Source organism: Pezoporus occidentalis, unplaced genomic scaffold (assembly GCF_034315485.1).
Source record: "Pezoporus occidentalis ecotype Australia unplaced genomic scaffold, CSIRO_AGI_Poc_V1 ctg37, whole genome shotgun sequence".
Lineage (NCBI taxonomy): Eukaryota > Metazoa > Chordata > Aves > Psittaciformes > Psittacidae > Pezoporus > Pezoporus occidentalis.
The window spans coordinates 5,887,882-5,912,147 of record NW_026915691.1 but is presented as its reverse complement, the minus strand read 5'-3'; the positions used below and the strand labels follow the sequence as shown (position 1 = coordinate 5,912,147).

The window sequence follows — 24,266 nt, the reverse complement described above, 5'->3', positions numbered from 1 at the left end:
TGATCTGGATTTGATGGGGAGCAGGTGGCTTTGGGTAGAGAGATGAAGGCTCAGTTCTGACCTTACAGAGAACTGCTTGCGGGGAAATACGGATCTAATGAGTGAAAGGTGTTGTCTGCTGTGCTAATGTGGAGTGGAAACTCTGAAGTATTAGCTCGGACCCCACTTTCCCCTGCTAATGTGCAAGAATTTGGGATTACAGGAAATTGCCAAACCCAAGTTGTTGCTTAACACCGGGTTTCTGCTTGTTTGTCTTTCTGCTGTTTATGAAAAAATGTGAGATGGAGAAGGCTTGAAGGAAAAATTTACAGTGAATTCAGTAGGATTGTTGGTACACATGGCAAACACGTGAAAACAAGAATATGAATTACGCAGCAATTACTGTCTTGGGAAAGTATCTGCAGGCTAAACCCAGATACTTGTCTCTTTCTTTCACCCAATACTGAAATAAAAATGTGCAGCAGTTTTGTATGAAACAGTTCCTGTGATTATCCTTACAGATGTCTGAGTGTGTACTGGTTTGCTGCCTAAGATGGAGGTTATGCCAGCTCAGTTCCATCTCAGAGGGTAACATGGGGATTGTGAGTTGTGGTTCTGCCTGGGAAGTAAGAGAGAACAGAGCTGTATGCTGCGGGGCGCCCAGCAAACCCTTGGCACCAAGAAAACACATCACTTGGTGGCTCAGTGAATGCTCAACTGACTGGCTCTCCCTCACTACAATGAGTATTCCTCATGCATGTCAGAATCATAAGTGCTTTCCATGGCCTTGACAACCTGCAGCTTGTAGAAATTGTGCTTATGTCTAACAGTCATTGCAGGGCCACTACAGTGGGTGGAAAGGGACTCCAAGGAATTAACAGGAAGAGGAGTAGAGCAAGCATTTGGGTTTGCAAGTCTTGAGTTACTGTTTCAGGCTTTTTGCACATTCAGGCTGGCATCACGGCAGTTCCGCACCTCTAGCCTTGTAAGGTTTCTTTCCACAGCCATAAACCTTTATGCAAGAAGAGATTCAAGAGTACCTTTTCATTAATGGGGTGTGATTCCATTGCAGTGCACAGCACAATGTTCCTCTGTTAGATCTTACTAGATGCCAGATCCTACATGATCCTCAAGCATATCCGGCACCAAAGTGTTTCCAAAATTTCTACTGCCCATTGAAGAATTCACACTTCATCAAAGGAGAAAGCTGGAAGGAGCTTCACAGCTGTGCACACTGAGATCACGCTGAAGGTGTTTGCCTTCTGCGGTGCAATGAAGTATTCTTCTCTTTATTGCATAGCAAGCCACTCTTCCTGTTTTGAAGGAAAGGCCAGTCATCCCTCACATTTTCCTTCTTGAGCATGCTGCCAAGCTGTCCTTCGCATGCTCTTGCATTCTCGGAGTTTTGTCTCCTTTTGAGCTAGATGTAACATCTTCCGACGTGGAGAGTGGAAACCATCACAATTTCTGAAGAATTGAGAAGAAAAGCTCCTTTATCATAAAACTTTTATTATCAGTAGCTAATAGATGCGATTCAACACCCCATGTGCAATGCAGTCCAGTTTTCTTGATCTTTATAGTGGGTGTATTTAGAGGAGAAGTGGACTCTTTCAAGCTTAAAAAGCAAAAGGCCATCTGTGGCTTCCTAATGCTGTTTACAAACCTTTTTTGCCTGTGCTGTGCTTGTCAGCAGCGTTATTCATTGCTCACTCTGTGAATTAAAACATTGAGGCAGCTCCTGACATGCTTCTTCCAGCGCATCCTTTTGGAGTGGGTATTTGGTTGCCATAGGGACCAAATCCAAAGGGCACACACCATTCAAGTAAATTTTCCCTGATTAACAACTTGCAGCTTGTCCGTTAAATATTTTAATTATCCGTGATGCAGTTTGAAATGTTGTCTCATGTATTCAGTCTGTTAATTTCGATATCTCCATTTTTATTTAAGATGCTGTTCCAGCACTAGGGCTGGATTTTGACCAGGCAGATAGGAATGAGGTGGGAGACCTTACTGTTCCTCAGCTTGTAGGAAAATTCCTCCAGTTTGTCTTTATCTGACTCTAAATTCTGAAGAAAGTTCAGGGAAAGAGGTGCTACTGCACAACTGCCAGCAAAATGAGGGTGGTTTGGTAACAGCTAGATGTATTGGTGTAGTAATGTGCTGCTACTGACTGTAAGGGAAGGATCTGCATGGAAGGTGCCTCCTTGTGCCTGGGGATGGAGAGGGAGATCAGTGGGAGCCTGCAGTGTATGTGGAGCTGCTGCTTGGAAAGCACTGGCCCCGCTTGACAAGCACTGAATCTCAAGTGTCATCTTCCCAATTACAAGCATATTAGTGCTGATGTGTTACTGAGCTGTGCGGGCTGCGCTTAACAAATAAATAAGACAGGATTTTGCTAATTTCTACATGGTCAGTCACTCCTTTCAGTTCATGTTTAGGAGAGACTAAGTCACTTTGCAGCAGAACTTTCCATTCTCACGACTCCAGCCGTAACATCGGGTATGGAAGTTAGTCAACTTCCTGAGACAGTATCTAAACAGTTCTGTTTGCCACCCTTTTACATCTTTCAGTTCTGACCCTCCTGGGCCAGAAAAGCAGCTTTGTCTTGCACACAGACACACCAGGTCTTTTTCTGCACTCTTCTGACATCTTGCAACAAAACAGTGCAGACTTTAAGCATCAGAAATTATTACTGCTGCTTTTGTCATCCCTGAAAATTTAAATGGCAGGGTTTAGCACAGAGCTTCCTGCTTTATACTTGGAACTGAGGAGGCCAATCACAGCTGCCTTCAAGCAAATCTGGATCTCTTTGCTGTTCAGCATTGAAGATCAGTGGTTTAGAATGGTGTCAGTTAAGAACCTAACAAAATTTGTGCGTCTTGGCCTTTGAGTTCTGGGGAAGGGGGATCCCACACACTGTTACAAGCAATTCTCTGCTCTAAGTAAGACTCTTTGTATCCTTATCTATAGGAAGGAGGGCTTTTTCCCTTAGAATTTCGGTTTTTACAGCATTCTTCTCTGCCCTGAGAAGCCAGTTTAAATCCATGTGTCTGTCTGGTTGCTGAATTTGGATGTGCATGTGTTAAAGTATATGTTGTGTGCTTCTGTTGTGTGTTTCCAGTAAAACTGTTTGAAAAGCCAACCATGAACACAGAATTTAATGCGAGTGGTCATCTGGAGACCTGAGATGAGCTCTCTTTCGGGAAATCTGTGTGGGATGTTGGATTTTGAGCTGATGTAGTTCACATGAGTAGTGCATACCACATTCTAGATGAGTGGACAAGAAGATTTGATCTTTCAAACCCCAGTAAAAATCTCTGGGTCTTTAGGTAGGAAGAAAACTGTGGTTTGGGCTCTCTCTGCTGCACTGGGGAGCAGATGATCTGTCTTCCACCCTCTTTTTTATAAAAGCTACTTGTGTGTCTAGTCATGAAAAGCCATAGAGAGATCCCAGCACTGCCCCTCTGCCTGCTTGTTTCCTTGTGTTGCCTGATTTGGTGTCAGTTTTCCATGTGTATGCTTAGCCTTGGCGAAGGCTGCTTTGATATATCTGCAGTGAGCCAGCAAGGGGAAGAGCAGTAATGTGACACACATGGTAGACAGGATTCAGAGCCTGCAGGCTAAAGGGTATGGTATGAACTCATCTTGATTAGCTTCATGGTGTGGGTCCATCACCACTTAATTGGCTGCCAATAGTTTCCCTAATGAAGGATGATGGATAGTGCTCAGGGGCCTGCTTGAAGGGTCCAACCCATGAGAAGCAAGGATGCGTGCAGAAATACAGCTCTCACCTGGAAAGGCCATGGGAGGTGGAGCTAAGCAGCATGGCGACACTCGGAGAGATTGAGCGCAGGCAGTTCCTCTTTTCCTTGCATCAGGACAAGCATCAGTTGTCTTCCAAGGCAGAGATGGTAATTTCTGTGACCCTGCATATGCTTGGCTGGTTAGGGTAATCATCTCCTGTTCCCAGCAGAGATGATCTGGTGTTTGAGAATGTTCTTTCTTGCCTTTCTCTGGTTTTGGTTAGCAAGTGTGCTTTCTCAGCCAGCCGTTGACTTAACTTCTCCAAGCTGGAAGGTCTGAAAGGTCACTCGCACTCCTGCGGAACATTCTCACTTTCTGATCTTACTTTGATTCTTTGGGAGTTTGGAGTTCTCTGATGTCATAAAGAAAATCAAAACCTTCATAAGGCTGTGCAGATGAAACAAAATTGTTGTCTTAGCCCACACAGGGTATTATGCAGCCTGGCAGATCCCTTCCTTGTAGCAATAAGAAAAGGATTTGGCATTTAACCTCTTGAAATTAAAGCAGAGTGTGAACTTCAATAGTTCAATCTTATCAGGGCTTTGATAGAATAACAAATTGGGGAAAAATGTAACCATGTCTCCAGTGTGACCTTGGCAGCTCTGCCCCTGTGATGTGAGAGATTAGGTAACTCTAAGCAGATGTCTGTTTATTGTGAAAATAATAGTTATAAAATCTTTTCTTTCCCTGGTTTGTTTGCACTGCCTGTGAAAGATGTGACAGAATTGTGGTCTGCATGGAGTGCTCTGTGAGAGGCTGCTCTATTACGCTGAGCGGTAATTGCTCTTGGAGGTTTGAGTTATCGATCTATTGGTGGGGGTTCAATTTCAGCGTAAAGACCTGTGTTCATGATTTAATTGAAGTGATTAATAACTCACTCGCAGGCTAGATGGGAATCGATACAGATTTCAAACAGCAAAAGTAGTACATTTTCTCCTGTAATGTAGTACTTGATGGTTTATTATTTGCCATTGTTTGACTAATTAGAATCATAAGATTCCTTGGTATATAGGAATTTTGTCTGTTTAAAAGCTTATATCTGGAGTTGAGTATTTGTGTTTGCTTGCTTTCACGTTGGGGGCAGTTGTAATAGCTTATTTACTTTGTTGCTTGTGTGTTGCTCAGATTAGGTGTACAATATGCCATTGCACACAAAAAACCCAGAACAAAACAAGGCTAATACACCTTTAGTAGTAACTACAAGAAGCTTTACTAGCATTTTATGGCCAGAGCAATAGAGTGGCTCTTACGTCGCTGGTTTTTAGGCATCCAGCATCTGCTTAGGAGCAGCGCTGAGGAGATTTAACCCTGCAGTGTTTGATCCACCATTATAGCCTTAGATTAAAAGCCTGTATGAAACTTTCAATCTCATTACAACAGCAGCATCCACAGTAGGTGCTTTAGCTGCAAATCCAGTTTCAGCTTTGCATTGAAATGTTGCCAGAAGCAGCATTGCTAGGAAAATGCAGTGTGACTTACTTTGGGGGGGTTTTTAAGGGTGATCCTTCTTCCTTATGCTCTGGCCCCAGTCCCTGTGTTTGGCACCCATTTTCATTCAGCTCCTGCAGCTTTGGAGTGTCATCGTGCATTGCTTACAGCTAACATGCCTGGATAAAGCATGGAAAGCTCCCAAATCTCTAGGAATAAAACATCCCATTAAAGAACCATAAAGCAGCAAATCAGGTCCATAGGTCTTAATGCTGAGGCTCTCAGTTTCTAGGGGAGGCCGTGAAATCCTTCTGTGCTCCAAGCTTTCACAGTGAAGGCTCTTATCTACATAGCTGGCTAAGGAGAACATGTAGCACAGTGGTTTTGAATCTTCTTGATTTGCAGAGTCCAATAAGCTTTCTACGGGAAGTGCAGATTCCTGTATGGCAAATTAATCCTAATGACAACAGACCTTTTCTTTTTCATTAACGTTCACAGGTATGGTGGTATATACATGAGCCACAAACTGAAAACACTGATCCAGATGGAAGTGTTTTAATTTTAAGTAAATGTTTCCTTAGGTAATCTTTCCTACTGGTCCTGAAAGTACCAGAGTGAATGTAAATTGGCCGTGCTTGAGTTTTCAGTTGGATGGGAAACTGTAATTGTACTGAGGGTGTAAGGAACTTGGCTGGAGCGGAGGGGAGCTGAGCCCAAAGCCGTTGGCTGCATCAGCATCACTGGGGTGGTGATGACCATGGATAGAGCTGATGCTGGAGTGTGCCCACACGGGTGTGAGAGAAGAGAGGAGATCTCTCTGTGTTCTCCTAACAGGAAGCTCGTGGAGCATGTCGGCCTTCAGTCTTGGGTTTGCTGGCTTTGTGTTAAACATGTGAGATGCTTTCTTTGTCATGACTTTATGAAAATGACTTGAAGATATTTTACTACTAAATTTGGGTGCTTCAGAAAGGGGGGGGGGGGAGGGAGACACCCTTGGATGTTAATTCTGAGGACTAAGCTGACAGCTTTTTGCCACCATTGCTTTCTTCTAGGTTGAAAAGCTGAAGGCTTGTTACAGCCCCAGCGTAGAGCAATCTAGCAGGTTAAATGACTTGGGCAACACACTTTATTAAAACTGGCAAGTGCTCGCTCCAGTTCTCTTCCTGATAGTCAAGGCTGTCTGGGAGAGTAATTGATAGTGGCAGCTGTTCAGGGGGTATTTCAGATTGCAGCAAGGCGATCTGACTTGACGGACAGCTCTGTATAAATGAACTGAGTGATAGGGGCTGGATCCAAACCGGGTTGCGGAGGAGCTCCCACTGAAAGCCATGAACAAAGCCCTGCTGCCTGCATGCAGGCACTGCGCTTGGCAGCGCGGGTCCCGGGCCAGTCATGAGGGTTTGTGCTTACTCTCAGCTTTTCTCAGTGAAAAAACACTGCAGGTACTTGTGGAACATCCACCAGCGGCCTGTGATGTTCTGAGGAGACCTCGTCACAGGAGAGCATTTATTTGACACGACATAACATGTGCAGTACACTGCTGTCACGATGGAAATTTGGCCTTTGCTTCACTATAATGTTAAAAATGGTTCACGTTGCACACCATGGAGCCTTCCAGACAGCGGTTTTGTGTACAAGGCACAAGTCTTTATTTCTTATCTTAATCTGTTTTGCCTTAAAATAGGTGGAGGAACTCGGTGTCCCACATATTGGGTAGCTTCTGTGTTGTAGCTCCGCTTGCCTTACCTTTGCAGACAAAGCTAATTGTCTCATGTCTTAAGTAGTGCTTCCCTCCTAAAATGCAATGAAAAAGCGATCTATATAAAAGCAAAAGCCAGCTAGGGGTAAAGAATTAGCACTTAAATATTGATTTTCACTCGTAAGCACTCTACCAGTGTCAGTGCTATCATTGCCAATGCAAAATGCTTCATTCTCTCTTGTGCTTATATATGTTGCATATCCACAATACATTATGCAGCACTCTAAAAGCTGGGGTTTTTTTTAAAGAGGGTTTATTGGCTTTCACTGAATACACTCCTGTAGTAATTTGCTGTAAAATCATGCTCTTCTGTACTCATTCCGTGTGCTGATGGTTCAAAACTCGTCTCTGGGACTCATCAGCCAACTTTGAAATACTCAGCTTCTTGCCACATACGTCGTTGTAATTCCTGTGGTGATGCTTTTGCAGTGTTTCTTGCTAGAATTCTAATATGGAGCAGGGTTCATCACAGCCAGCCTGGCCTGTGTCTGTTTTCAAGGATGTGTACAGGGTGGATAGATAGGCTGCAGATGGTGGTTGTTGTATTTCTTGGGAAATTGCCATTGGTAAAGATGTCATTGATGGATGTAGGAGAGGAATTTTTTTCTCACATCACCCCATCACCCTTGCTGTTTGAATACAACAAGGGAGACTGCGGAAAGACATCTGAATGACTCCACTTTTCTTTTTTTCAAGAGACAAAGGAAAGGCGTGCAAGCAAGATTAGATTATTTCCAATCACATTGTACGTGTGTTGACAGTCCCCTTTCAGCAGCAACCAGCAGCTTGCAAAGAGCAAGAGGCAGGGCTGGAACTGCTGGTGCCCTAAGTACTGTTTGTATAACGCAGTAACTGCTTATTGGAGTTCTCAAAGCAGCCTTTACATGTTTAATCCCTTGCACTTGAGCTGCTGTTAATCAGCTTGAAAGCAAATTCCTGTAACAGAAAGGTTTAATTTGTGTCTGGGACTTTCTGTATTGTATTTAGCCTGTAGTGCTGTGTAGTTATACCCTGGCAAGCATGTCGCAGTGTGCAGCCATGGGGATGGGCAGCGGATGTTTATTCCAATCACAGAGTCTGAATTCACAAGGTTCATGTTGGATCCGTGCTGATGGTCTTTCAGGTGCAGGTACCTCCTTTTGAAACATACTTTCAGCAGCAAATTCAGCTGTAGTCGATGTTGGCATTTCCCTTACACTTCACTGTAAAAACTCTTGTTTTTACAGATATACAGCAGCAGTAGCTGAAGATCTCTGTGCTTTTAAAAGTTGCTGAAAGTTTTCACCTTTACCAGGTTAAATTGGAATGGGACATAGCCCAACCCACAGAGAGGTTAAAACTTTGCAACACTCCAAATGAAGAATCAGTCAATCAAGGAGGCAGGAATTACTAATCCCAGGTTGTTGTTGTTTTTCTTGTTAGAGCAGTTTCAGCCCTTTCTTCCCTGTCTCTCCTGGTCATCATTCATCCCTGTGAGATCAAGACATGTTTCACTGTCTGTTCATTTAAGAAAACCTCTCAATGGAAGAAGTCCAAAGTGTTTGGTTAGAAAATAAACAAAGTTGGCATGCTGAAAAGGGGTAGCGCTCTGCATGGTGGAAAACGGCAGATGTGATCCAGCCTTCCCATAGCATGGCTGAAACATGAATCATTGCAAATGTCAGATTTCCTGTGAAGGGACGAGCTGAACTGACATGCGTTCAGGTTTAATTAAGGTTGAATTATTGGAGCCGACTGTCAAGTCTTAGGCAAATTGGCTCAGCCTGTTATCATTAAGCACGAAAATTGCTCTAGGACTCAGTAAAAATAAATGCGGTTTTGCCTCTAGAACATTTAGGTGTGGTTTGATGGGCCTGTGTGTTGGGGCAGTTGTGCTCAGCTCCATCTGCTAAGAAGGGGCAGATGAGGAGCCAAAGTACAGAAATTCCTGAAAGAATCCTGATGAAACCTGATCCAGCATGCACAAAAAGGAATATTTTGTTTCTTTCCTTGGGATATTTCCATATGTGACAAGCAGTCAGCCCAGCCAGTTGGAAGGAACAAAAGTATAGTTCCTATAGGAGGGATAGTTGAGCATCCTACAGAGAAACTGCAGAGGTTGAGATCATGAGCAAAATGGGCAACATCTTTTGTTAAAATCATTAAAATTAACTCGCTGAGGGATTTCAGGGAAGGTAGCTCAGAGACTTCCATGTGAATGGAAAAGAAAGTCTTGAAGAAGAGATTTTTGCGATAAGTATCATAAGGATCTTGTTAAGTACCTAAGAAACCCTAAGGTAATTATAGCCTTCAAAATTCGTTGTTTCTTTGGTTGCACAGGGAAAGTACTCCTCTTGGGTACGGTTAGCTACTGAGTGGTACTGGAAACAGGCACTGAACAGGTAGGAATAAGTGTTGATAGAAGTGTCAAAGAAAAAAGCTTGTCCTGCCTTTGTTCACGTGTGATTCCCTTCCCTTCAGCTATTGCAGTTCACCCTCAAGTCAGCCACGTGAAGCAGCTTCTCTGTCTTGTATTGCACCACAACCATCAGAAGATAAAACAGCAAAGTCACCAAAACACCAGGATTCACCACCATCCTTCCTGTGTGGTGGCTGCGGTGGCTTGGGGATTTTGCTGTCTCTCACGTACTTCTCCATGCTTGCCTATGAATTCACACTGTATCTTTCCCTTCTCACTACCTCTGCTTTTGCTCTGTGTGGCTACAAAAAGAAGATACTCACACACGCTCATGCCTGTAGCTTTTCCAGAGGTGGGGAAAAGGCATTGGGCTATTTTCACTGTTGTCAAGAATGAAACACAGGAAAATTTCAGTACTGCAACCTGAGAGATGCAAGTTAGCAGCAAAAAACAGTCAGTACCCCTAGTGCGAACTCATGCAACCAGGCTGGCTGGTGGCTGGTCAATTCAGTCAGCATGGGAGCATGAGCTTTTGCTTGGAGAAAATTGCAAATGAAAGCTAATGCAGAAACCACAGGGAATCAATAGTTGTACATAACACTGGTCAAACAGCTGCTTTTAATACAGGACTTCATTGATTTGTTTTGGATCTAATTGATTTTATATTCAACTAATTTTTGTGGTGCCAGTGTGTTTTGAATATATACCAGTTGTCTACATTGTCTATAATTACACAATAAGTTTAACTGTAGGAAGAGGCCTGTTGGATGGAATGAACTAATAGGCTCTCAGGAAACTTATGAATGAATCAGCAATTAAGCCAATTTCTTTTAATGGGTAGCTCCTGAAAAACAGTGGGCTCTACAGCTGTGGGATCCACCTCTCATCTACCAAGTGCTCCGCCATTGTCCCACAACGGACTCAATAAGATCAGGCATGGGAAAGCGATACTCATGTCATCTTTATCCTACTGTTGGGCTAAATTCTAAGCTCTTGGGAAACCTATGGATGAAACAGGAGTGAAACACAATTGCTTTTACTGGGTAGCTCCTGAAAAACAGAGGGATCTACACTGGGCATCCAAAATACCCAGTGTGTGGATTCCTGACTTGTCTAGTCAATGGTAATTTTTCAGTTCAGGAAAATTTACAAACATAGGTGGCATTATAAAAAATAATGGTGCACAAGAGAAATCTATTTTAGAAATAAATTCTTTGACACCTTAAATAACATTGGAACCAAGTCTGGGTACATCTCAAAACCAGGGTACCTGTGACTCATGATCTCATATTTGAAAAAAGAAATTCACTGAAACAAGAGTTAGCCTCATATTTGTTGTAGGGAATAATTTAGGACCTCCAGACATTGTGTCAAACCTGTGAAGATGTATAAGGTGCTGGAAAGTACAGGGTTGATCATACTTGCGGCCAGCCAAAGTGCTAGTGTTTGGAAAGACTTCTGCTCCTGTTATTTATGAGTTTCAGGCCATAAGTCCTCAGCCTTCTTCAACTGGTAAATACAGTTCATATGTTTCCATTCATTCTTTTTTCACATTCCAAATTTATACAGATTTATTAATTGATTTATTGATTGATTGATGAAGGAAATGGTGCAATGGTGAGTGTGCAAGCAAGCCAGCTGCACTGTGGGAAACTGCCTTTCATCTCAAGGAAGGAGATGCCATCACCACGCAGGCATTTTCTGTGCAGAAGGCGAGCGGTTGTGCTACGGGTTCTGATTGATCCCTGTCCTCCTCTCACCTAACACCAGCAGGGTGGCGTTCCAGTCACCCAAGCAGCAGCAGTGATGACTCTTGGCCTCACATAGGTTGTGTTCGCAAATGCCTGGTTAGAGCATCTGCACGGCCAGAATTAGCCTGTGGTGTGTGTTGTGTGTTATTTCCACACCTCCTACATCAGGAACTGGCTCAGTCCTTTGATGAGAAGGGAAAATTTCAAAGGTGGAATTCGTTCATGAGGGTGTTGGGAGCATGTTAATGAGTGTAGGTAGCATCTCTTGCATGTCTGCAAGCCACCTAAACACAAACAGCCCCCAACACGTTTTGGTGGACAATAGAAGTATGTATCCTAAATGTCAGATTGAAGTGCTGTGTGTGCAGTGGGGTGTATGCATGTGAAACTGTACTAGTCCTTGTAACCCATGAGCAGCTTGTCTTGTAATTTGTGTGAAAGTATTTGTACACACAAGGATATACAGATAATGTCGAAAAGGGAGTCACAGTGGGAGTTGAATCATGTTCATGTTGGTCCTTTCACTTGTCTTTGACCTTTTGGATACTGTTTGATCTGAAATACCTGTCTGTTCCTCCCTTTTCTCTTTTTTCTTTCCAGCCTTTTGGGCTGCTTTGTTTAGCTTAATTTGGAAGGAAAAAAAAAAAAAGGAAATACTTGGCATTGTAGACTGAGTAATTCCATATGGAATTCTCACTGTAGGTGCGTTTTGCAAGGTTGCAGCATTCCTGATAGTTTTGGTATGCTGTGCATACAGGCGTGTGCAATACTTAGGGTGAGCAGGACTACACCTGGCTGCTCACTGCACTTCTGACTGGATTTTTCCAGCCTTCTCTGTTCCATTCTTCCAAGCAAGCATGTGGCCAGGGAGCAGCAGTGATGTGGCTTTGCTGCAGAACTATCCCATCCTTTGCTACACGAAGATTCCAGGTACCTTCCTCCCTAGAAGCCACATGGGATTATCATGAATGATTTAGTGCTTGGGTCTGAGTGCGTTGTAGCTGGAGTTGAGCCTAAACACAGTGTAGATTACCTTGAAAGAGTGTTGAGAAAATGAAATGTCTTCATGATCAGGCTTGTGTTTCTGAGCTCATTATCAGCCTTAAAACTTGGATTGAGCAGGAAATACTGTAACAGTAACTTGAGATAGGTTCACACTCCTACTGTACGTAACCTTGGAACTCTGTAGAAGTCATAGAGCTGTATATTCATTGTATGAATGCATTCGTTTAATGACAACTAAGTCTCTTGCACACACACACTAATGAGTACTGTAGACTGGCCAGTCAAGGACAGCAGAAGGACAGACACACACACATCCGTCTTGTAGCAGCAGTGCTCCCACGAGCTGAAACATGACTTGTTTTTGTCTCAGGCATATGTTCTACCAAGGAGAGAAACAAACACAGACCTTTCAGCATGCACTTTGTTCTTTTTCTCATTGCTCTCTAAGGTCCCACCTTGAATGACAAGCCAGAAGCAAAAGCAGCCAATGTCCCAAAGGTGTCTGGGCTAGAGCGGAGCCGGGAACTGAGCACCGACGTGCCCTTCGCCCTGCCTATCCCCAGCCCCCAGCCAGTAGCTGCCGTTGTGACTTCTACTTCCTCAGCGCCCACATCAAGTGCCAGAGCAAGCCCACTGTTGAAGAAGGAGCCAGTGATTTCAGCACCAGCACCACCAAGGCTCACGCCTCAGCCGCAGCCTCGGCCACAGTCACAACCTCAACCTCGGCCGCAGTCGCAGCCTCAGTTAATACCTGAGCTTCGGACCCAGCCTCCGAGTCACATCCCTCCACCTCTCAACTACCAAGTGCATCACCAGGTGGCCCACAACGGACTCAATAATATCAGGTATGGGAAAGGGATACTCATGTCATCTGGCCTGTCCTGATGCTGGGCTACAGCTTGTTTCAAATGGGTTAGAAATTGCTGAGAGGCAAGACAAGCATTCTGTCTGTATAAGATGCTGCAGGTTTTAGATACTGGACTTTCTGACTCCACAGGCTGGATTTTCCAGCAGTGGTGGATAACTGTTTGAAACATGGTGATAAATTCTCCCTTTCTAGGAAAAAGGCATCTGTAACCAAGGTTACACATGGTTAAGGTTGAACCTGTATTGTCCTGTTTCCAGTGGAGTTTCACAGTGTCTTGTCTGAGCTAATTTGTGCCTTAGAAATTTAAGGTGGTTAGAGTCTGAGCAACTCCCTTGTTTCATATCAAGAACGATTTCCATTGGAGTAGGTTTGTTCATGGTTATCACAGGATTTTTTTTGTTCACCGGCATCAGAAGAGGGATATCTATATTGGAAAATGCTGTGTCCCTTAGAACAGGGCTTCCGTGTAGGCTGAGAAATCTGCTTCAATCTGACACATTCAGATGCAGAAGGAGGCTTAGCTTCACTGTTTAAATTGCCTCCATCCAGTAAGTAGGATGGGTGAAAATGGTATGGATAAAATGTTTCTAGAGAAAAGTTGACTGGAGCCAGTCTTTGTGCTGGTACAGAAAACACACCTTGCCTCCCAAACCAGAGCCAGGCTGGTTTAAACAAGATTAAAAAAATCATTTAAAACATAGTATTTGGCTGCACATGGGTCAAAATATGAATGGAGAGCTGCCATTAATGTGTATTTCATAGTATCCTGCATACTTAAGCTCTGTTGTGATTTTACACGGTAAATGCCACCACAAAATAAATGGTTAATAATATTGCAAACTATTCAATATATGTCAGAGGTTTAGATGGCAACAACTAATTGCTATGGTGGGAATTACACTGAATACTAACTGCAGTGGTAGTGCCTTTCACCCCAGAAAAGCTTCAGTCACTCACAGTGGAGTAATAATAATAGAAGATGTAAAATACAAAATTATTGCAAGAAAAAATTATTAAGATGGTGTGTGTTTGCATGCTTGTGAATATAACTGCACAGCGTGCACAGCAGATACAACGTGTTCCCAAAGTCACTCACGCTATACAACTGTGTGTACCCAGAGCCACAGAAAACGGAATTGAAGTAATTGCGTCGTATGATCACAAGGACGCACATGGCTACTGCAAGGTCATCAGAGGCTAAATAAAGGTGGAAAATTCAGCTGCCTCTGTGGCCTTCATCATTATCTCATAGATAGCTCTGAGGATTGTAACTTGTTCAAGCACCAGAGGAAATGTCACTCTGGAGATCCCAAGCCCCGTCCTGCCCTGCTGGAGAAGTTCGCTGAGATTTGTTAACGTCACCACTGCCATTATGAAAAACAAAAACATAAGCTTGGGGAGGTCAGGGCTACATTGTTGTGTTGTTTCTGGTGGTACATTTCTTGCACTTTTTCAATCTTGTAACACACTGTCTTTCTCCCCTCTCTTCCCCCCATGTTTTCTCTCTGCAGCCGGAGCAGCAGTGCTAGCAGTGCAACAAGCATCAGCCTCCCGAAGCACCTTCCCCTGTCGCCCCAGATTCCTCCACACCATTCCTCCGGCCCAGCTCTGCCCCTCTCCATATCTAATCTCGCTACCTCGCACTTCTCTCTCAGATCGCAGACCCAGCACCAGCACCATCCGGCCATGTTTGCCACCCCACCTACGCTGCCACCTCCACCAGCGTTACCTACCAACAGCCTCGTGATACCAGGTCACCCTGCAGGTAGGTTCCCTTCTTCTTTCAGGGCTCATCTTCTGTGCATGTACTGGAGGGTGTTGAGAGATGGGCTGGCTGGTGGGCAGGTAAAACATAGTGACGCAGACTCCTCCGCAGGCAGTGTGTACTGGAACTGGGAGTGCTTGTGAAACAGGTAGGAGATGTGGACATGCTTTACCAGATGAGAGATTTCACACAGACAGCACTGTAGCTTCCTTTAAGAAGTCTCAAAACACTGTGGCGTTCTACCGTCATAGGACTTTTTTTATGTTAAGAAAGGACTGATTTACGGTTTTCCATTCTCCCCTTCTTTGTCCCCACTAATGAAAGCTCTGCTGTTAGAAATGACTTGAAAAAACTTTCTAATCATGCCAGAAAGCTGTTGTAACTGAACATCTATTCCCCCCTTAGACAAGCAGCACATCCTGCTGGCAGAGCAGGAACCTCTGCCTGTGGCAGCTCAAAGTCTCTGTGTGCCTGTGGCTCTGTGGCCTTTCTGTCTGAGGCAGAGACAAGCTGACAGGCTCTGCTGTTCAGCTCTCACTATCTTTGCACCCTTTAAAAACGTTTCCTTTGTTCACCCTGGCCCCCATTCTGTTGTCACTTCTGCCCTAAATGCCCTGTTTATAGCTTATCCATTAGCCTACAGCTGTCCCTGGAAGAGACCCTGGCAGCTGGAGACTTCCCTTCAACTTTGACTTGCTGGGGCCTCCTTTTGATCTGGCATTTGACTCCACAACTAACTCAGCAGGGATTTAAACAGGACAGGCGTTTCGCTTGTTTCCTATGAAGCCAGTTAAAGGAATAAGGAGAGGGCAGATTTGCTGTGGAAAAATGTGATGGCCTTGCATCCCCTTTATTTTTGTCCCAGGAGCTAAATAATGTCCCGTTATTTATAACTGCTTCTTTAAATGAAAGAAACATGTGAATTGGTCCAAAGCGAGCTCTCAGAATGTTGATAGACAGAAGTGCTTGGGGCTCCAGCCAGAAACAGGACCACATAGGCCAAAGCTGCTGGCTTTCACAGCCCCTGGCACCATCTAGAATTTCAACCACATGGCTGGGAAGATGTTGGCAGCACTGTGGGAGACCTATTCATTGCTTCCCCTGTTTAAGGCAAAGGACTACTGTAATGGAGGCTTTGAAAGTACTGCAAAAGGAAATAGCAGTGTGCTCACTAAAAGCGTGATATTGCAGTCACTGAAAGCAAGTATGTTTTCACCATTAACTTCAGGAGGTGCAAGATCAAGTGACCTATTCACATTCAGCAGCTTGCCAGGAAACGGTAACAGTCTTGCTCCTACTAAAAGGGTTTCTCCTGCAATTTAAGCAGGAGAAGCCTAAGTTAGTGGAGAGAAAGGTCTGGGCGTCTAACCCTGCAGACAGTGAAATGCCTCTTGTCTGCATTATATGAAATGCCTGCAAACTGGCACATCATAAAATCAATACCGAGTGCTGCAGAGCCAGGAGCTTCTGTTGTCATTCCCATAAAAGTTTCTTAAAAGCAAACAATATTGCTAAGCAGCCCTGAAGAGCTAGGATCCAACTGCCGCTAGCAGCATAGTCCTTGCTGTGCCATCTGAGTGCATGTGTGCTCTCAGTAAAAGCGCAGCTTAGAAAAGCCATCCGGAGAGGGTATGACCCTTTGAAGTCTCCTTATTGTCATCTTTTGTCCCCCCGCTTTGGAGGAAAATGTGCTCTTCCTTTAAATTTACTTTGGCACGCTTGTTGGTGTTACCAGGAAGAGAAGCAGGACTCAAGAGCTTCTGCATTCACTGATTCAGATTCAGGTCTTTGAATAACAGGAATGTACTTCTGGTGGCATTTCTTCCCTTTGAAACCTAAAGCTTATACAAGTAACTTAGGAGCAACCCTTGTGTGGGCTGCTGCCCTCTACTCAAGGGCACTGAGTCTGGCCCTCATGTAGGATACACAGAGGAAACAGCAGTCTTTGTGTCTTTATCTTCTGCACATGAGGATACCTAGCAACATTAGCAGGGTTGATCTTTTTCTGCCCTGCCCACCCCATGTGTGCACACAGAGCAGTAGTGTCTGAACCTTCAGAGGGCTGCTCAGTTGCTCTGCTCCTAGTTGTGTTATTACATAGCCAGACCTGGTGGACAAGGCATCATTAGCAGGCACAACTCAGTTCTGATCTTGACATTTCCCAGAGCCCCTCACAGAGCTGGTTATTACTGTGCAGTCCCATCCTTACTATGAAGCAGCCACCTCTCCAAGTGCCACACTGCTTCTCCAAACATCTCCAGGCCTTTTCTTCTTCTGAGAAAGGCCAAAGTTGTGGTACAGGGCTGTGGGCTGGAGCCAGCTGCAAATCTATCAGTCTGACTTCAAGTCTCTTAAAGAAATTGGATATCAGAGCACTTACAAGTGCCAGCTTGCTTTTATCTCTCCCTCCAGAAAAGTGGATTATCTTGATGCTAACAGAAGGATTCAGTTTCTTTAAGTCATGCCAGATTTAAATGCGTAAACACACACACATGAAATAATACTCATATTCTTTAAAGAGGTTAGGGTTTGGACCTGAGTGCTTTCAAGCCTAGTTACTATTTTTTTCTTGTTTGCTTGCTCCATTATAGGTTCTTTTTCTCCAGTGCCTTAGGCTTTAGTATCACGAGTCTATATACGTTCTGCTTTTATATTATTACAAAGATTGTAGCAATACACAGTAGTTGCTTTTAGCAGTACATATATTACTGAAAAGCACCTAAAATTTGCTTTCAGAATTTACTTTTAATAGGATGTAGGCTTCTAAGTGGTAGTAGAGACCTTGAAGTTCCCCATCAGAGTGCCTGTTTTTATAGATCTTAACTGTGTCACTTCAGAAGGTGATTGATTTAGATATTTCTAATGTTACTCTAGAAAATTTAAGTAAAAGAAATGCCTATAGAACATGAAAGAAAACTTCAAAGCACATGTATTCTTTCACCCCTTTTATATTCAGTGCTGTAGTTTAAAAAGGGGTGTTATACTGAAAGAAGCGGATTCATGTAAATTTAGAAGCAAGTAGGTCAGTCAGGACTGGGTGGATGTCATCCACAGCTGGTGACAGAGGTTACTCTTAGCTTAGAAAATACATAACATGTTGGGTGCTGATTCCTGTTTGAAGTTCTTAGGCAAAAGCACAGATGGATTTAATTGATACCAGCCAACATTCTGGGGAAGTGGACTTTGGAATTTGTCCTTACTGTCTTCAGTCACGTCATTTCTATCATTTCTGAAGTGCTAATATCTTCCACTGCCCTAATCCACATCAAGTTCAGTGCAGATTTTTCTTCCAGAGGAAGATGCTGAGAAGAGGCCACATATAATTTTGTTTCTGCAGTTGTTGCAACCCTGAGCCAGTTCAATGTTCCTCCTCTTCCCAATGATCCTCCATATTTTCTCATAGGAGAAAAGCCTGGAGGCAAGGACAAGAAGTGATGATTATAACCTGTTAGACATTTAGGAAAGGACTGCTTAGTATTTAGAATCTCAAAAAAAAAAACAAAGAAGGCCTCAATTTGTAGGATGGATGTTCTTGATCACTGTGTGCGTGTCATGGGGCTGAGAAGGGGGAGGATGGTACAGGCCAAGAAGGTAGTTTCCAGCCACCCAAATCCATGGTTATGTCACCGCATTGTAGATCTTGTCACAATTTCACCTCTCTAAGTATATATATTAGAGTTTAACACACACATTAGGCCACCATCCGTTTTCAGTGTACATGTATGCTTCTGCCTTTCACACCTCCAAAGGAAACAGGTCAGTATTATTCATTTTAAAGCGAGCCGTTGTCCTGGAGGGCACTCCCCAGCATCTTGCTGGCATGGGAAGGTCCGGCCACCATGGCCGCAAGACCGGACCTCCAAGGTCCGTTCCCGGAGGCACCTAGGAGCCATTGGCCGGCAGGCGCCGGGGAGGAGGAGGAGGAGGAGGAGCATCCTTTGGGAGCCGCGCGGGGGGCGGGTTGGGGGGCGGCGGGCGGTGCTTGCTGAGCCCCCATGATGTTTTCTGCTGTGATGACTCATGGTGTTCTCTCTTGTCTTTAGATACCAGCCTGTTGATATCATTCAACCAACCAATCATGTATTGCCAGCCTCATTCGGGGATTCTGATTGGTACTTTGTCACAGGCATCTCTCTTACCTCCACCAATGAGTCCTCACGTAGAAAACCACCACAGCATGACCTGCAGAAACAGGGAATGCCAGGTGAATATTGACTCTTTCTCCTCCGTCTTTGTGGTACTCACGGGCCCACGGGCCTCTGTGTCTTTTTTTTTTCTCTCTCTCTCTCCTCTAGATCACGAACTGCTCAGGCAAGAGCTGAACAACCGGTTTTTGGTTCAGAGTTCGGACCGGGCCGCTGCCTCACTTGGCCCGGTGCCGCTGCTGAGAGCGGAGTTTCACCAGCACCAACACACGCATCAGCACCAACACACCCACCAGCACACATTCACTCCTTTTCCATCCAGCTTGCCCCAGACGCCGCTCATGCCGCCCTCTGCACCTCCCATGGTGCGTACCCCAGCCCAAAATGTGAGGATAAGTAGAGCATCTCTGGTCAAAAAGCCTAACCCACTCTTGTCAGACAAAACCCAGTCCTCTGCATTTCATACAGGCATGCTGTCCCTGACCTTCTGACTGGAGGCCTGGACAGACAGGCCCAGCACTCCCAAAGGGGCTCCTTTTCCATCCAGAGCCTCCACGCTGAGTCTCTGGGTCTGCTACGCTGCTACCCGTGGGCAGATAGCACACCCATGAGACAAGTCCAGACTCCCTTTAGTTTCCCTTTCTGTGTGTTCTGCTATGTATTTCTATTCTCCCTTTCCCAGAGCCAGGTGCCATGACACCAAAACACCACAAGATCAATGGCATCTGATGTACCAAACACAGTTCCCACAACTGTTGATTGTGGGGTAGACCATACTTGCTTACCCAGACCATACTTACTCTCACCAATGCAGCATCTCATCTGATACGAGTTTTGCCCCTCTTCCTCCTAATTCCCTAATCTATATCAATTTTGGCATTTATTATTTGATTACATCAACAAACAGCAATTTGTGTGGGCTGGTTCTTCTTGCAGGAGAGATCCTCCTGGCCATGTCGTAAGCGTTAGCGTTTTACCATTGAATTTGCTTGTAACACAGTGAGACTTTGCTGCAGCTGTTACAGAATTGTTAGAGGTCTGCCACAAATGGATTTTCTCAGTGCTTTAAAACGCACTCTTCCCATTTCTGGCAATTACTTTGTGAAATTGAAATAACAAGATTTAGCTTTTTCCCCCCTCTCAGTTTCACACTGTGTCTAAAATGCAGAAACAGCCCTCTTCTGCTAAGGCTAGCAAAAGCCAAGAGTAACAACAAAAGCAGCATTTGGGAAGAACTACAAAGGATTCAAGGAGGAGAATGGTTCTCACTTTTCTTTCCCACTGCTGAGTGCCCGATGACATTCTTGGGTTGTAATCTGCTTAGCAGCAAGACAATTAGAAGTAATATCATCCACCCAAAATCCAGCCCCAGGTGTTTGCTCAGTGTACTCATGTGTAAACACCTTCCCTTCTTGGTCTGTGTAAAACACTCTTGAATCTTTCCTCAGAAACCTCCTCTGTTATTTCAGAATCATAATATCCGATCCTGTGAACAGCTCCCTCCCCTCTCACCCCTGTCCTGTTGATGTCAGCCTTCATACTAAAACCAACTTGCAAGGCTCCTTTGTTATATTTCACTCACATCTTCTTATATTCCACTAGATCAGGTCTGCTAATCCCAACACCAGAGAAGAGTGTTGAAATTTACAGCTGCATGTGTTTGGTAATTTATGGTATTTACACTGGAGGGGACATGGCTCCAGTAATAACTGTAATTAATGAAATTACAAATCTACTCTCCTGCACATAGAGGAGTGTGAAACAGCAGCTGACTTGCCAAATAAGCAGCTTTTCATGGGGTCCTACAGCTCCCTTCCCTGCCTTTTCCCCACTCCCTCCTCCCCAGCAGAATGCACATACTGTTCAAAAATGCAATGTATATATGCTTTGGTTTTGTTTCCAAGGTGGTACAGGACAAATGGTCATAAAAATAAATATGGGGCACAGACTGCACACATGGAGGTGTTAAAACCCCATGCTGGAAGGGAAAACGATAGCAATCACCTTTTCTCTGGGGTGCTCTTTCTTCTGCAGGGGTTGGGGGAATATGGAGAGACTAGTGCATCCGGAGGAATTAAGCCCTATTCCAAACAATTTTGGCACTTACAGGAACTCAGGAAATGGGGAATTGCTATTGGTTGCCCCACAGTAGAAGCTGGGGTCTAGTGGAAAGCATTCCCTACCTTCTAGTGTGTGATGTAGTTCAGTGTTCCAGGGGTAAGTCTCAGACCTGGACCTGGAGCTGAACTTCACTGTGTTTCACTGCACTGTAGCTATCAGGACTGCTCTCTTCATAGTGAAGGATCCTCTTCATGTAGTGCCTGCAAACAGGGTTCTGCAGAGATGCTCGGCAGCACCCAGCACAACCCAAGGGCTAGCACCTTTCTGTCTCCATTAGCTTTGGGAAATCAGTCAGCTCCCTGACGAGCGAGAATGGAATAACCAGTCAGTTCTGCTCTGTTAAATGCTGTACAGATGGGCCGTGATATTTGTCTGTGTTGAAATCCTGATGTGTCCACTACTATTGAAACCCGACTCACGTGTTTCCTTTTTTTCTCTTTTCTTTCCAGTTTGACAAGTACGCTCCCAAATTAGACAACCCTTACTTTCGACATTCCAACGTGAGTGCTTACCTTTCTAGGTGGTGTCTTTGTTAATGGTTCTGCTTGCACTTCTTTTGCCTGTTTTCGATTGATCGGTAGTGGTTTGATTCATTCATTCCTAAAGCTCTTTTTCTGTCTTGATTTGTTTATTTTTTTTTAAGGTACAGAATTTTCTTTGGGCTTTATTTTTTTTGTTTTTTTAATCTTTGCCTACTGCATTTTTGCTGCTGCAGCTCTATATTGCTGTGCCTGGGATGGCAGGGAATGCGCACAAACGGCTAAATCAGTGGTCATTGCAGTATCTTTGCAGCTGGTGCTTCTCACAGTGCTGCAGCCTGGAGTGCATGGCTCTCTCACAAGATTTTGCTCAGGTCACAGGAGTAAGTCAAACTGGTGGTTTCTTCCTGGTGCTCCCCACTGCTCCAAAGCGCAAAAACTACATGTTCTGGGACTTGTGAAACTGCTGTATGAGCTCAGGAGAGGCCTAAGCAAAACTTAACCCAGCCTACGCAACTACAAGGTGGTGTGCATGTTGCCTGTGGTTAGTGTGCAATGCAGCATCTTGTGGTTCTTTTTTGCTTTGACAATTAAAGCAGGGCACATTTCAAAACGGGGTCAATTTGTTTGCTACTGCAAAAAAAACGCAGAGTTAACAAGAAGTGAACATAAAACCCAGATTATTCTGATTCCTCTAAAAATGGTGAATGAATGCTCTGTGCTTCCTGCAATAGTCCACCAATTTTAAAGGCACACTTGTTCAGCACTAGCTAGAAAATTCATCAGTTGAGCGCATTTTTCAAGTTTTGGCTTTGCTCTCACAAATTTTGAAAGCAAATTCAGTGTGTATTTTCACCGTGGCACTTGTTCAACACAGTACTATTTTTGTGTGTGCCAGGATTGGCACCTACCTCCATTATTGTTCAAGTTGTCCTGTGACATAAGCATCTCTTTTTCTTTTGTAGTTCTTTCCAACCTATCCTCCAGCAATGCCTGGAATGCCACCCATGCTTCCACATTCAGGTCCCTTTGGGTCACTTCAGGGAGCATTTCAACCGAAGGTACAAACTTCTTCTTCTGAAGGCTTTGTTCTTTTACTGTATTCAGAGTCGTGTCTCTGGTGATTTTGTAGCACATGATTTAACTAGCACAAGTGCAGCACAGGGTTGGAACTGATCACCCTGCACGCCTATGAGCATCCTCTGCACAAACCAGCCAACACTTTAGGCATTTTCTCTTGGCGCTACAGATCATTCCTTGGAAAAGGATATAGTGGTTCACTCAGGAGGTCAGCTGAAACTGAAGGAGAAGCATACAGTCAAATGCATTATTTGATTGAAATATTTATAGCTAATGATAGACCAAAGAGTCCCCAATCGTTTTATAAATTTAATGGTCTGAGATGGCAAAAGATAAACTGAGTTTATTCCCAGAAAAAAAAAATAAATTGACTGTATAAGTGTGGGAACAATAGGGAGAGACTGCTGTAAGTGGGTAGAGCAATTTCAAGGCACTGAATCTTTATTCCCACCTCCGACGCTGTCTGACCTTGGGCAAGTCGCTTAAATCTTCTGTTCCTCAGCTTCCTCATCTATAAAGTTGATCTTGCAGTGGGTTTTATAAGGGTTGATTAATGCCTGCAAGCTTCTTTGAGATAGTGTGTTTGAAAGGTGCACTGCAACTGTAACATATCATTATAACTAGCACTGATTGGCATTTGGAAATGTTGCCATGATAACCACCATTTTTGACAAATTCTGTGGTGTGCACTGCTTTTTTTTTTCTCTCCCCAACATGTTCTTTTTATTAACTATTTTTGAATGTACAGAAACTGTTAAATCTTTCCAAACAAGAAATATGCACTGTATCTATGTAATATTTGTTTGAAAATGGAGCATTTACTCTGTTTGTAAGGTGATGTGTTTGGTTTCTTTACATTCTGTGATTTTAGAGATTTCTTATCTTGAACTGCATTTCCATAGAGCTTTGCTGCTGTGTCAGAAGCCTGGAAGGAGCAGCACTGTAGCCAGGCTGTTTCTGTTTTCATTTGGAAGGTGACACCGAGCAGGGCTGTGGGGTGTGCTTCCCTCCGCAGTCTCATTGACATCAGTGGAAGTCAGTAGCAGCCTTCCCACTTCATATTTTTAATGGAAGCTGGAGTATTCCTCAGTGTCTATCAAATCCCTTATTTTCTGGATACATTGCAAATAGCAGTCTCTAAAATGGCTTTTTTCAACACAGATTCTGTGTGAAGTAGCTACAGGCATAGAAAAGGAGTAGTTTAATCGAAACAGAGGGAGCAGGAGGGACAGAACATAGCTGTCCCTTGATGGAGTTGCCTACCAGTGTTAATTGTTGCTATTCTTGCAAGGGATGCCAGGAAGTCCCTGCAGACCCTGAGGTGTCAGGGTGTGAACTTGACTTTCCAAGCAAAGGAGCTGCACAGATAAGGTGGAATTGGCAATTTTTTGCTGATGTGAAGATAGGCTTCAATTTTGCTGTAAGGCTACTTACTGTTAATGAGGAGCTTCTGATACAATAGCATGTTCTTCTGGTTTCCATCTTCGTTAAAGAGCTTTATAGATACCATCTCACTGCAAAATATCATTAGAACAAAGAGAAGCAGTTACATAGAGAGAAAGAAAGAGACCCATTACATTTTTAAACAGTTCTTAGTGCTGAATTATAACTAGCTTTTAATTCATTTTAATGATAGATATATGGAATATGTGCTAGGTTGAGTTTAAGGAGCACAAGGTCATGC

General features: G+C 44.0%; 1 protein-coding gene across 26 annotated transcripts in view; it reads left to right on the top strand.

Moving 5' to 3' along the window:
* Nucleotides 1-24,266, top strand: part of FBRSL1 (fibrosin like 1) — a 533,983-nt gene that overhangs the window by 492,710 nt on the left and 17,007 nt on the right. For 15 of the 26 annotated variants that reach the window (XM_062631525.1, XM_062631536.1, XM_062631533.1 and 12 more), the window contains 5 exons: nucleotides 12,573-12,969; nucleotides 14,504-14,757; nucleotides 19,053-19,288; nucleotides 21,473-21,523; nucleotides 22,468-22,563. In XM_062631525.1, coding sequence (XP_062487509.1) covers nucleotides 12,573-12,969; nucleotides 14,504-14,757; nucleotides 19,053-19,288; nucleotides 21,473-21,523; nucleotides 22,468-22,563 — 1,034 coding nt within the window. Of the gene's footprint in view, nucleotides 1-12,572; nucleotides 12,970-14,503; nucleotides 14,758-18,800; nucleotides 19,289-21,472; nucleotides 21,524-22,467; nucleotides 22,564-24,266 lie in introns of all 26 variants that reach the window. The other 11 variants (XM_062631518.1, XM_062631539.1, XM_062631519.1 and 8 more) reach the window with 6 other exon arrangements.